Consider the following 12,735-nt stretch of genomic DNA (forward strand, 5'->3'; position numbering starts at 1 on the left):
TTTATATTGCACTCACTTCTGCTTCATATCTATTTGCATGCGTTTTGTTTGTTTTAAGGGGTTGTTTAGGCATACACTACTTCTTCAGGTTCTATGCCCGAAGTATGCTATTACAAAGTACACATAATTGATATCACTATTTTAAAAAGAAAACAAGGATGGAATACAGTTTTTTTTATCATCACCTCTACTAAAAAAAGAAGGAATACAAGTTAAATAAAAGTGATGACACAGTGCAAACTTTTCTTGTTAACTTCTTACGACTGCTGTGTAGTGTTTTTATGGTGGCCGTTTAAGAGACTACTTTTCGGTACATAAGCTATGCACAATGTAGCACCATTGCCATGGGTGTAAGTAACAATCTAGGGCATCAGGCACTGATCAGAGACCAGTGAAGTTGGTGTCTGGTCATATTGACTCCTTAGATGCCGTGGGCAATAACGACCATGACATCTAAGGATTTTGATAGGAAAGGGACTACTTCTATTAGCACATTTTACCCTCACAATTCGATTACGGGGGTGTTGCCTTAATATGGCCGCTGGAGACCTAACAAAGCATTTGTCTATTAGGTCCATGTGAAACATGTGAAAGAACATTCGTGTGAATTACCTAATTGACTAGAATGGAATACAAAGACAGCAGATGGCCTGAATATACGTCTGTCTGAATGGGCTTAACATAAAATAAAATTTGGAGCAGATCCCTCCTTTTTTGTTTTTTACTAAAAATTGAACTCTTCGTTGTTGTCATATTTACATGTCACTTCTCGATGTAAGCAGTTGTAACTGCAGGCGCAGCTCTCATTGTAATTGTCAGCTGTGCCTGTAGTTACAAGCGCTGGCCACTACACAGAGGTCGGCGCTGAGGCTTCTGCTCCGACCTCTGTGTATTTGGAGCGGAAGTCTCCGCGCTGATCTCCCTTGTAGTGGCTGGCGCTTGTAACTGCAAGCACGTCTCATTAAAATAAATGGGAGCCGTGCCTGCAGTTACAAGCGCCGGCCACTAAACAGAGGTCGGCGCGGAGGCTTCCGCATCGACCTCTGTGTATTTGTGGTGCAAACAGTATATGCCCGCTCAGCTGATCAGTAGGGGTCCCCAACCTATCAACTATTGATGACCTATCCTGATAATAGACCATGAATAGTATTTCTCTGGCAAAACCCTTTAAGTAGTTACCAGCATGACTGTAACTATATAGAGGGTTCTGTAGCAGGACTGCTGTGTCTGAGGGGGACGGAAGTTACAGGTTCTCCTCTGGTTGCCTGGAGGCATTCTTCTTCGTAGTTTTAGCTCTACACACAAGTCAGCAACTGAATTTGGTTGAACTCTTAAAGGAGATGTCTCCAGGAAGCAGTTAATTTTTTTTTTTGCCCAGTCCCCCCCATTAAACATACATTACAAAGCCCCCCTGTAAATGACATTTCTAGCTGGTTCGTACTTACCGTTCCAGCGTTTCAGCAACTTATAAAAGTTTCCTCAAGATGGCCGCCGGCTCTTTCCCCGTCGCTCGCTGCAGCCCGACGTGCGCGCTCCCGAGACGCCGCCAGCTGTGTCTCCATGGCAACCGGACGCATCGCAGCCGCCGACCAGACGCCCCGCAGCCGCCGACCAGACAGCAGGTAACCGGCGCTAGCCCCCGGCTCCCCAGCGCTAGACCCTCAGCCCAGGTGAAGGCCCCGGAGCCCAGCGCTAGGTTCCGGAGCCTAGCGACAGCCCCCCCATCACAGCGGCAGCCCCCCCCGGCGCAGCCCGGCGCAGCGGCAGCCCCCCCCCCCGGCGCAGCCCGGCGCAGCGGCAGCCCCCCCCCCGACCCATCACTTACCTGGGACGCTTCTCGGGGCTGCTGGGCTGGGCTTCTCCGCTGGGCAGCTCCAGTTTCTGCACCTTCCTCTAACAGAGGATGGTGCAGAATGGCCGCTTCAGCGCGCTCCCGAGCAGTGACAGCTCGTCTGCGCATGCGCAGAAGAGCTGTAGCGGGGAGCACACTGAAGCGGCTCGCGCTGAGCAGAAGACCGGACTGCGCAAGCGCGTCTAAAAAAGCAAGCTGCCAGCGAATTTAGACGGAACCATGGAGACAAGGACGCTAGCAACGGAGCAGGTAAGTGGAATAACTTCTGTATGGCTCATATTTAATGCACAATGTACATTACAAAGTGCATTAATATGGCCATACAGAAGTGCATAACCCCACTTGGTTTCGCGAGACCACCCCTTTAATTGATTCTTCAATAAAGTTGGCCTTCTGCTAAAAACCATAGACATCATCTCTATATGTTTTGTGTAATGAAAATCCCATATTCTCTTGGTTATCTGACCTGGTGCATAATGCTAGTTTTAGAGTTGGCAGTTTCCTTGTGCTCCATGATCAATCATGCTTGGCTCAACAGCCAGAGAACATGCTGCCGCTCTGCTCTTTGTTGAAGCCCTTCACAGATAGACTTGTTAAAGTTCTGCTAGGTAGAGCATTTTTTTAGTATTAGTCGTCTAGTCTATAAAAGTTATGGGACTCAGCCTGTTGCTGTAGCAACCCATGAAGTACAAAGGTTCCGGTGGAAACTTGTGAATGTATGTGCTCATTGGGAAGTACAGTATTTTTCTTAGGTTGAATGCACAATTTTTGCTGCAGAATTCTGTTAGTCTATTAAAAGTTATCACCGCTGAATGCGACAAACCACAAATAATGTCCAATGCTATTTTGTTCTGATGACTATGATGGTGATACGAGCTTCTGTGTTATAAAAGGCAATTTATATGCAAGCAGGTAAATGTATTAAAATATTCTGCATGTAAAAAAAAATGTTAAATTCAACTGATTTTAGAAAATTGGATTTTATTCCACAGTGGAATAGAGTCTTGGAGAATATAACTCTGAGTACTATTTAAAAACTCTGTGATTGCCTTTGGTATTACTTTGTTTTGTGGTAATCCTTTCACAAAGTTTCTAATTAGGGCTATTAAATGTTCAGCTGTATTTCATTTTTTGACATGAGGTACAAAGAACTCCTTTAAAGGGGGTCGTTATTAATGCACCTCCATGAGTCTGGTTGAGCTCCTGGCTCCCCAGTTCCATGAGTCCCAAGTTCCTAACATAGAAGAAATCAATCAGATGTCTTCTGCCAAACAACTTTCCCTGCAGAGATTGGCACAAGCACTACAGAGGTTATTCACTTACCCACTCCGTTGCTGGCGTCCTCGTCTCCATGGCTCCGTCTAATTTCAGTGTCTAATCGCCCGATTAGACGCGCTTGCGCAGAAGGGTCTTCTCCCTTCTGGTCGGTCTGGGCACGAGCAGCGTTCTGGCTCTGCCCCTTCTACGTGTCATTGCGTAGCTCCGCCCCATCACGTTCAGCGCAGGACAAACCCAAGGAATGTGTTGAAATTTAAAAAAAAATTTTACTTACCCGAATCCCCCCCTCTCTGCAACTTCTTCCTTCTTTTCCTCCAAGATGGCCGCTGGGATCTTCACCCACGATGCACTGCGGGTCTTCTCCCATGGTGCACCGAGGGCTCTGTGCGTTCCATTGCCGATTCCAGCCTCCTGTTTGGCTGGAATCGGCACACGTGACGGGGCGGAGCTACGATGACGACGCGGTGACCAGCTCTCCGGCACGAGCGGCCCCATTCACCAGGCAGAAGCACGGACTGCGCAAGCGCGTCTAAAAACTCCAGAAGACATCAGAATTAGACAGAGCCATGGAGACGGGGACGCCAGCAACGGAGCAGGTAAGTGAATAACTTCTGTATGGCTCATATTTAATGCACGATGTACATTACAAAGTGCATTAATATGGCCATACAGAAGTGCTGAACCCCACTTGCTGCCGCGAGACAACCCCTTTAAGGCTTCCACGTCCTCCAGCAAGCTAATGCTCTGATTGCTTAATCCAGCGCCGCATCAATCAATGAAATCACAGCCAATCAATGATGTCCTCTTTAAAGAATTTACTCTTCCAATCTATGACATATGGTAGCAGTTCCAACTTTCTAGCAGCAGTCTGCATTTGCAGAGAAGAGGGATATAATTCTGGGTATATAAAGATGCCTAAGAGTTAAACTAATGCCCAGTTAGTCCAGTGATCCCCTCCCTGAGCACTGGAAGAGAAAATCTGGTTGAAGTGAAGACACCAGATTTGGAGGTAATGTGAGATTATAAGCTTTTGATGTTGTGTTATTTATTACTAGACCTGAGAGCGACTCAAACCTGGACCGTTTCCCCAGTAAGTTTGGGATGGTTGCGTGGGAAGAGGATACTCTCATTAGGATATCGTCTGCAAACATGCAAATCTTATGATGAACCAATGCAATCTCAATTCCCTTTATGTTTGAGTTATTGTGAATTTTAGTTGGTAAAGGTTCCATGGCTAAGATGAAGAGTAAGGGGAATAAAGAGCACCCCTGTCGTGTTCCCCAGTGGATAGAAATTACATCCGAACAGAAACCTTTGTAAGGCTTTAGGGAAAGTGTATAATACTCCCAACCATGTATGACCAACTCAAGGTGTCAAAGGCCTTGCATACGTTCCGAGAGAGCAACATGGCAGATATGTGTGGGATGAGTTTTTCGACGGATATTATCCGGGGCATGACGGCCTAGGATAAACCCGACCTGATCTCTTCCAATTATTAATGGCAGGCTGGATTTAAACGTGAAGCTAAGATTTTAATGAGAAGCTTTATGTCCACATTAATGAGGGAGATGGGGCTGTTAGATTTTAGAGAAAGTGACCTTGCCTTGATAAATATCTGTACAAATGTTTCAGTAATAAAACTTTACACATATTCATGACTGTTCCTGCTCCCTTAGTCTGAACCTTATTTCGCTTGTTAGAGGACTTGGAGACATTTCTGGAATTTCTTTTTTTTTTGATCACCATATTATCTACCTGAATGGAGTTCTATACAAGTCTTGCCTGCGCCTTTCTTTCTCTTATCCTTACCTATTCCCGGTCTGTCAGTCTTGAGATTGCTCCTCAACAGTCTCTGTACCTCGTGGCATGTTTTCCGTGCAGGCCTCCCTTATCACGGGCCGGAACACTGCTGCCTCGACACTTGTCAGGAACTCGGCTGTGTCACTACATTGACGTCTGTTTTAGGCAGATCTTTTATTAGCTTTTAGGCACCGCCTGTTCTCACACTTACACTTCATAACCTCCCACTGCCTGATCACACCACTCCACTCAGTAACCAGGAGGTGCAAAAACTAAAAGAAACAGTTAAGTAAAAAAAAAAACTAGAACCTTTTCTTATGATTTCAGTTTCTGTTTTTATCGGAATTAAAGGGGCATTCATCTCTGGACAATCTCTTGACAGTAAATTGATCACAAAGTATCCCTATGCTTGGACCCCCAATGATCAGCAATTATCTGCTGGAAAACGTGGCAGGCAATTATTCACTTTTGCTACCTGAGGAAATTAAAGAGACTCTCTGTCCATTACTAACTAAGCCTATGGGTTAAAAGTAGCTGACCCCCCCTGAGTCTAGGGATGTAAGTTTTTTTTTTTTTTAACTTGCCTTTCCCCCAGTGTCGCCGCTCAAATTGGCGACTGCAGTGCATTGCGAGGCATGTTAAGTAGTCCTTCCATTCTAAGTTTAGAATGGGAGGACTACTTGGCATGTTGCTTAATGCACTGCAAGTTTGAGCGCTGACATCGATGGCACAGCTAGGAAGGTAAGTATTCAACTTACATTTCCGGACTCAGCGGGTCAGCTACTTCTAGCCCATAAGCTTGGTTTATAGGGCTCAAAGTAACTGACAGAGTCTCTTTTAAGCAATACACTGAGTTCTTTCAAAGCAATGTAATGTCAGTGTAAAATGCAGAACAGGTTTGGTCCACCAGAGCAATAAACGTATTTGTAACTGCTCTCCACTTTGGTCAAGACATGAGGATCCTGAAGAGGTGACCTTCTTCTGTTAGCTCAGAGTTCCCTGATAGGGTAGAGGAAAAGGAATTTACTAAACACTACAACCTATTTAAGTAAAAGTTTTGGAAGGAGGGCACTGTGGGAAGCACTCTCAAGCTTCTTCAGGCACTGAAGACAATACAATCAAGCTTGATGGGTATTAAAATAAACGAAGGATACAGAGGTCCAAAATGATTATCGAAATGGTAATACACATTTTTGCCCAATTTGTGTTAAATGGTGGAGCTGCAGCTTGGTTGCATTGCTCCTTTTAGGTACATTGCACAACACCCTTTATTAGATAATGTACCTAGATGAGTACCACCACCAGAATATAATATTACCACAAACATCTCAGCTCATTCTGTAACACCATTGCATGTTTAATTCCTTTCTCTTATTAAGATAATGTTTATTAAATGCATATCTTCCTGCATTGATAAAATCTAAAACTCTGTTAAATTGCATGTTAAAATACACATACTTTACATAACTGCTATTTATTGAGTTGGTTGATTTTGCATTTAAGGGCTCGTACCCACTGGCGATAGGCTTTCCTGCGATGCGAGGGAAGACACATGATTATAAAACCAATGATTTTCAATGGTTTAATTCTCATTTGCGATGTCTTCACTCAAGGCTCACAGCGCTAAGAAAAATCTATTGCCCATTGTACCCAACGGGGCGGCGGCAGCAGCTTCAACCCTGTTGAAAACATAGGGAGTACATCGCGCTCCCCTGACACAGCTGCGACAGCTACAGCAGGGGATTCCTTCATCCCCATGGGGATGAAGGAGTCTCCTGTCACAGCTGTGGCAGAGGTCCGCGATGCTGTCCCATTGCTTACAATGAGGGCGATACTGCTGCCACCACATTGCAAGCAATGGGATGAAGGCATCCCCTACAGCGATGATTTTCAGGGGGGCTTGAAATATAAGTGCCACCCCAAAAATTATCACTAGCTGTAAAAAAAAAAAATAATAAACTCATCTAGAAGCACTGTCCGGCTCTTCTCTCTGTCCCCGTCAGTCTTCATCTGTCTTGTGATGACTGGGGATTGAAAAATCCCCACCTCCAGAAAGCGCTGCCTCTGATTGGCTGAGAACTGGAACCAATCACAGGCAGCGCTCAGCTGTCATTGAATGATGGCTCAGCGCTGCCTCTGATTGGTCACAGCGCTCAACCAATCAGAGGCAGCGCTTTCTGGAGGCGGGGATTTTTCAATCTCCGGCCACCAGAAGACAGATGAAAACTGATGGGGACTGGGAGAAGAGCTGGACTGCTCTTCTAGGTGAGTTTATTTTATTTTATTTTTTTTACAGTTAGGGATGATTTTCAGGGTAGGACTTATATTTCAAGCCCCCTCCCCTTCCTGAAAATCATCGCTGCAGGGGATGTGGAAACATGGTGACAGATAGAGATGAGCGAGTATACTCGCTAAGGCACATTACTCGAGCGAGTAGTGCCTTAGCCGAGTATCTCCCAGCTCGTCTCTAAAGATTCGGGGACCGGCGGGGGGCGAGGAGGAGCAGCGGGGAAAAGCGGGAAGGAACGGAGCTAACCCCTGCTCCCCGTCGCAACTCACCTGTCACCGGCGCCGGCCCCCGAATCTTTAGAGACGAGCGGGCAGATACTCAGCTAAGGCACTACTCGCTCGAGTAATGTGCCTTAGCGAGTATACTCGCTCATCTCTAGTGACAGCTTCTCTTTAGCGACTCTTAACATTCCGTACTGCCATGTTGGTGAAGACATGGAAGCCCTTGTCATCTGCACTCGTGGTGCCAGTATTAGGAAAACATGGAGTTGTATGTAAATTTCAAGGATCTTGTAAGAGGCAGGTGACTGTAGAGTCTTCTGCTTAGATTTATGTGGTCTTCTCATGTTAGAGCCAGTAATCATATATACATAAATACTTGAATTCTCTTTTTTTTTTATGTAATAAACGACATTAATTTCTTGCTCTCCATTCCGTCCTCCACAGTTTTACACCCGTTGTTTGGCTTAGTTCGTCTTAGTGGCTCATTTGTTTTTATTTCATCACATTTCTATGTATACAGCTCCCACATAATATTGACTCTGTTTCATAGTTCTCAAAAATGTACAAAGATATGCTTTCTATCCATTTGGCAGAGTGCTTTATAATTGGCACTATAACCGCTACCATCCTCCCTGCCAACTTTTGAGAATCTCTACATTAACATGAGCCTTTCACTAATGAAGCCATCATACACATTGCACATAACATGGGATACAGCTGATAATGGGAATAATGTTGTTGTCTAATTCCCCTTCAGATCTCGTAACTGTGGAAAGTTAATTAGAGGTTGAATTGCGCAGACAGCTACAAAACACTACATGCAAAGTGACAGAAAAGGGAGAGGGAGGTGGCACCATGTAAAGAACTCTGAGGAGATTGCCTTTATTTCTCCTAGGCTTCACGAACAATTAAAAGAGTCCCTGGAGAAGCAGCTGGAATCGCTCCCTACTAATGCCGCTTTGGCCAACGAAGCTTCTACGGGGCAAGAAGCGATCAAGAATCTACAGGAACAATTGCTACTTGCAAATCAAGTAAGCCGAAGACATTGTTTTGATATTCCTTTCGATAGACTGATAATGTCCCAATGGTATCGCACCTTTGTGTATTTCCTTTTCCCACAAAGCCAAGCCAGGATAAACTTAAAAAAAATAAAAATAAGGAGAAGTAAACCTTTTATGACTTTGGTAAGAGCTATTTTAGCTCTGCTGGCACAGCTTTCTTAAACTACACAGATGTACACTAACTCACGAAACATCTGTGACCTATTAAATTAGCTCTTCATATATGGTGCTAGAATAGAAATTCTATCTGGAGTACACAAGGTACAGCAATATACTGCTCAGTCCGATGGTGTGCGCGCTGGAGATAGGTGAAACAACAGTGCCCCCTACTTGATAGCAACGTACTTTTTGCTTAACCTTCAGTGAAATGAAAGGTTTTAAGCTTCGTCTCTGAAATGGCTGCGATTTTATGTGCCTAACTACTAGATGAAACACAGCTAAGCTGCTCCGCTGCTTTTATGTACTTATTATATCCAGAAAGAGAATCGTCTTTTCATCTCTTCACAACCATCGGACTGCATTGTACTAAAAAGCTTGTTATTGGTCATCTTTTTATTCCAGGAAAGGGACAATGCATTACAGCTGTGGCAGACGGTCGCACAGGAAATGGATCGCTTGCAAGTAGTGTACCAGAAACATATGACTGATGCACACATACATGTGGCAGAGAGACAGAAGCAAAAGGTTGGAATATATGTAGGGCTCTAATTAAAGACCTATTAAAATAGAGCCTCCTGTGTTTAGGCAGCAATATGCAGTTCTAAGCTCTCGCTCTCGACCTGAAGGTTGCAGGTTCATTTCTCGCATGGTTCAGGTAGCCGGCTCAAGGTTGACTCCGCCTTCTGAGGTCGGTAAAATGAGATAAATAAATTACCTGAAAGCGCTGCGGAATAAGTTGGCGCTATACAAGTCGCTCCCTATTAAAATAAAGATATCCATATAAGGCTGTAATACAGTTGGCTGGTTATCATGCGCTGCTCTTTATGGCTCTGCTGCTTTTCTTTGGAGTCAGGGGTGGTATTACAGTATCTCAATCAGCAACGCTGATAGATTATTGCTGTGACTGCGCCTTTCTTTAGGCCCATTTACATGGAGTGATGATCGTTCAAAAACCGCAAAAAAGCGATTGTTTGAGCGATAATCGGCGCGTCTAAACGCACGGCCATTATACACTTTTCATGCACTGCTAGCCGATCGTTGAATTCAGGTCAACCTAAAAATTGTTGTGCGGTCTTATCAGGACCGCACGCTGAGTTCTCCGTGGGTAGTGCTGATAGTATTGTTTCCCATTGGAGAACCAAGGAGCTGAATGCAGATAAGAGCCCTCCGGCTATTAACTGCATTCAGCTGAAGGCTTCATTTGTACAGCTAGTAGTAATAAGCTATTAAGTAGCTGAGTTGCTACTTAATGGTTTATGCAAAATAATCGCTCAAAGCTGTCACTCAAACTCGTTAGAGCATCATCGCTCCGTGTAAATGGGCCTTTTTCCACCTCCTTTTTAGCACTTCAGGTGGTTAATTAGTGGATGCAGTTGACACACCAGTGTTTTGCTCCTGGATATCAACTCATTTTAGAAGGTGCTAAAGGAAGAGTTTACTATAAACGATAAGCGTTTGTCAATGTAGGCAAATGATAGTAGTTAAACAAAAACCCCAGCGCTCCAGGAGATACACCAGTTATATAAAAGTGTAAGTGGAGAACTTCCTGCATAGGGGTATCTCTGATGAGAATACCCCTCAATCCAAGTGAGCAGTTGAACAGCACATGTAGTTCCAAGGGTTCCAAGGAAAGGTTTTCATGTTAACACTGAAACATGTTGTCTGCTGTCAAGTACTGTATTTATTGTATTTTAGCTTTAAGGCTGGGTTCACACGGGGCGGATTCCTGTCGGAAATCTCGCGGTTTGGCCGCAGCAAAAACGGCGAGATTTCCGCCGGGAGAACCGCTGCAGAAAAACCCGCAGCGGCTTTGAAGCGGCCCGGCTGCTCGCTCTTCCTCTGCGGCCGGCGCTCCCATAGAGGAGAGCGCGGCCGCAGTGGAAAGAAAAGATAAATAGACATGCTGCATATTTGAAAGCCGAGGCTGCAGCCGCACTTCCTGCCTGACTTACCACAGCGGATTGGCCGTCCAGTGTGGATGAGATTTCTCAGAAATCTCGTCCACATGGCTGGCTAATACCGAGATTAGCGGCCGCAGGCGGATTTGCCGCGGCGAAATTCCGTGCAGAATTTTCACGGCAAATCCGCCCCGTGTGAACCCAGCCTTATCCTGCATCCTTTGTTTATTTATTAAATGACAAAAATATCATACACATACCTGCTGCCCCGCTGAATATCCTCTAAGATGGTGGAACTACATGTGCTGTTCAACTACTCACTTGTAAGTTCTCCACTTACACTTTTATATAGTTGGTTTATCTCCTGGAGCGCTGGGGCTTTTCGTTTGACGATTGTCATTTGCCTGCATGTTCTCCGAAATATCCATTCAGAACCCCATTGATGCTCTCCGCTTCTTACTGGATGGCAGTATGACCAGGGTGGATAAACCTAATGAAACTTGAATAACTATCTTTTACTACCTACCGTGATTGTGGGCTTGTCAGACTGTCCATCCTTGGGTTTGTCCGATCACGTCAGGTGAGTCTTCCTTTCATTTCCTCACCTGCAAGCTGGGTTCACGTATGGCGGATTTTCCGCAGAAATTCCGTGCAGAATTTCGCTGCAGCAGGTCCGCCTGCGGCCCCCAATCCCAGGATTAGCCAGCCATGTGACGAGATTCCCCGGCCATAGCATGTCTATTTTTTTTTTCCGTTGCGGCCACACTGCTCTCCATGGGAGCGCCGGTCGCTACAAAAAAGCGTGCAGCCAATGCACTCCAAAATCCGCGGCAAAGTGCCGCAGGTTTTGAAGCAGCGCTTTCCCGGCTTAAATCTTTTGCTGCAGCGAAAAACTGTGAGATTTCCACTGGGATTCCGCCCTATGAGAAGCCAGCCATATTCCATCTCACTGCACCTGACTGTCCTCTAGCTCTGATCCCTGGAGCGCTGCCTTTTTTGCTGATTGTATGTCAATGTGGTACTGTAAAAGGAGCATTCCCATCACAGATATTTACAGTATATCCACGGGATATATTTGATAGATGTAGATCCCACCTAAAGGACAACCGCACCTATGTGGTAGGGGTCCCCCCACTGCCATCTAACTCGATGAAGTGGCCACCAGCCACATCACTTAGTTTTGGGAAAGAGTAGAGTTTGGTTTTACACCTATCAGACATAAATGATGGAAACACCCATATACATAGTACAGTTATATAGGTGGAGGCTGGACTGTTGCTGTATTGTCAATGTGCATACAATGTAAATTATAACACCAACTAGCCAGAAAACAATGTTACAAGGCCACTTCGGCAAAAACGCATTTTTCCATCCCTGCCTCTCTCACCTGATTGCCTTTCACACTCTGGACATCTATGTATATCGCAGTCATTTTCATGCAGTGCAGCCTCCTATCTGATGCATATCAGAGACCATCTTGATGTTGAGATTTGTCCCTGATTTTTCTCTTACTATTCTGTGCTATTAGTCCCATAATGCATCAGCATGACATCGCTAGAACCTGTGCCATTTTTGCCTGCTGGGAAGACACTGTTATTATTATTTCTTTCTAAATAAGCTACAAGGCCATAAGTGTACAGTCAGAAGGATCTCCTTCATTGTAACTGTGTGACAGGAACCAATCATCAGCAGTAACTGTGTTTATGCCCTGTCTAAAGATTTTGTGTGGTAGGATCCGTCACACATGCATTATGCTGACATAAAACCAGGTACCGTATGTACCCGAGTATAAGCCAACTTTTTCAGCACATTTTTTATGCTGAAAAAGCCCCCCTTGGCTTATACTCAAGTGCAGGTCCATGCACCATTTCTTTCAATGGGGATGCCGCTGCTGCCGGCGACCCCATTGAAAGCAACTGGCTGCGTGCAGTGATTTTCGAGGAAGGGCTTTAAATATAAACCCTGCCCTAAAAAAATCATCCCTAACATGTAAAAAATAAATACTCACCTCTCCGCCGCTGTAGGAGCTCAGGCGTGTCCAGCCGCTTGGTCCTCCAGCAGTACTGTGAAGTTCTTTCAGCAGGTGGGGATTTTAAATCCCCACCTGCTGAAAGGGCTGTATCTGATTGGCTGGGCACTCAGCCAATCACAGGCAGCGCTCAGCCATTCATTGAAG

At 45.1% G+C, this 12,735-nt stretch overlaps 1 protein-coding gene across 3 annotated transcripts in view; it reads left to right on the forward strand.

The window, feature by feature from the left end:
• Positions 1–12,735, forward strand: part of SCLT1 (sodium channel and clathrin linker 1) — a 148,568-nt gene that overhangs the window by 52,490 nt on the left and 83,343 nt on the right. For all 3 annotated transcript variants that reach the window (XM_066573748.1, XM_066573749.1, XM_066573750.1), the window contains 2 exons: positions 8,337–8,472; positions 9,064–9,186. In XM_066573748.1, coding sequence (XP_066429845.1) covers positions 8,337–8,472; positions 9,064–9,186 — 259 coding nt within the window. The remainder of the gene's footprint in view (positions 1–8,336; positions 8,473–9,063; positions 9,187–12,735) is intronic.

Source organism: Eleutherodactylus coqui, chromosome 7, assembly GCF_035609145.1.
Source record: "Eleutherodactylus coqui strain aEleCoq1 chromosome 7, aEleCoq1.hap1, whole genome shotgun sequence".
Classification (NCBI taxonomy): domain Eukaryota; kingdom Metazoa; phylum Chordata; class Amphibia; order Anura; family Eleutherodactylidae; genus Eleutherodactylus; species Eleutherodactylus coqui.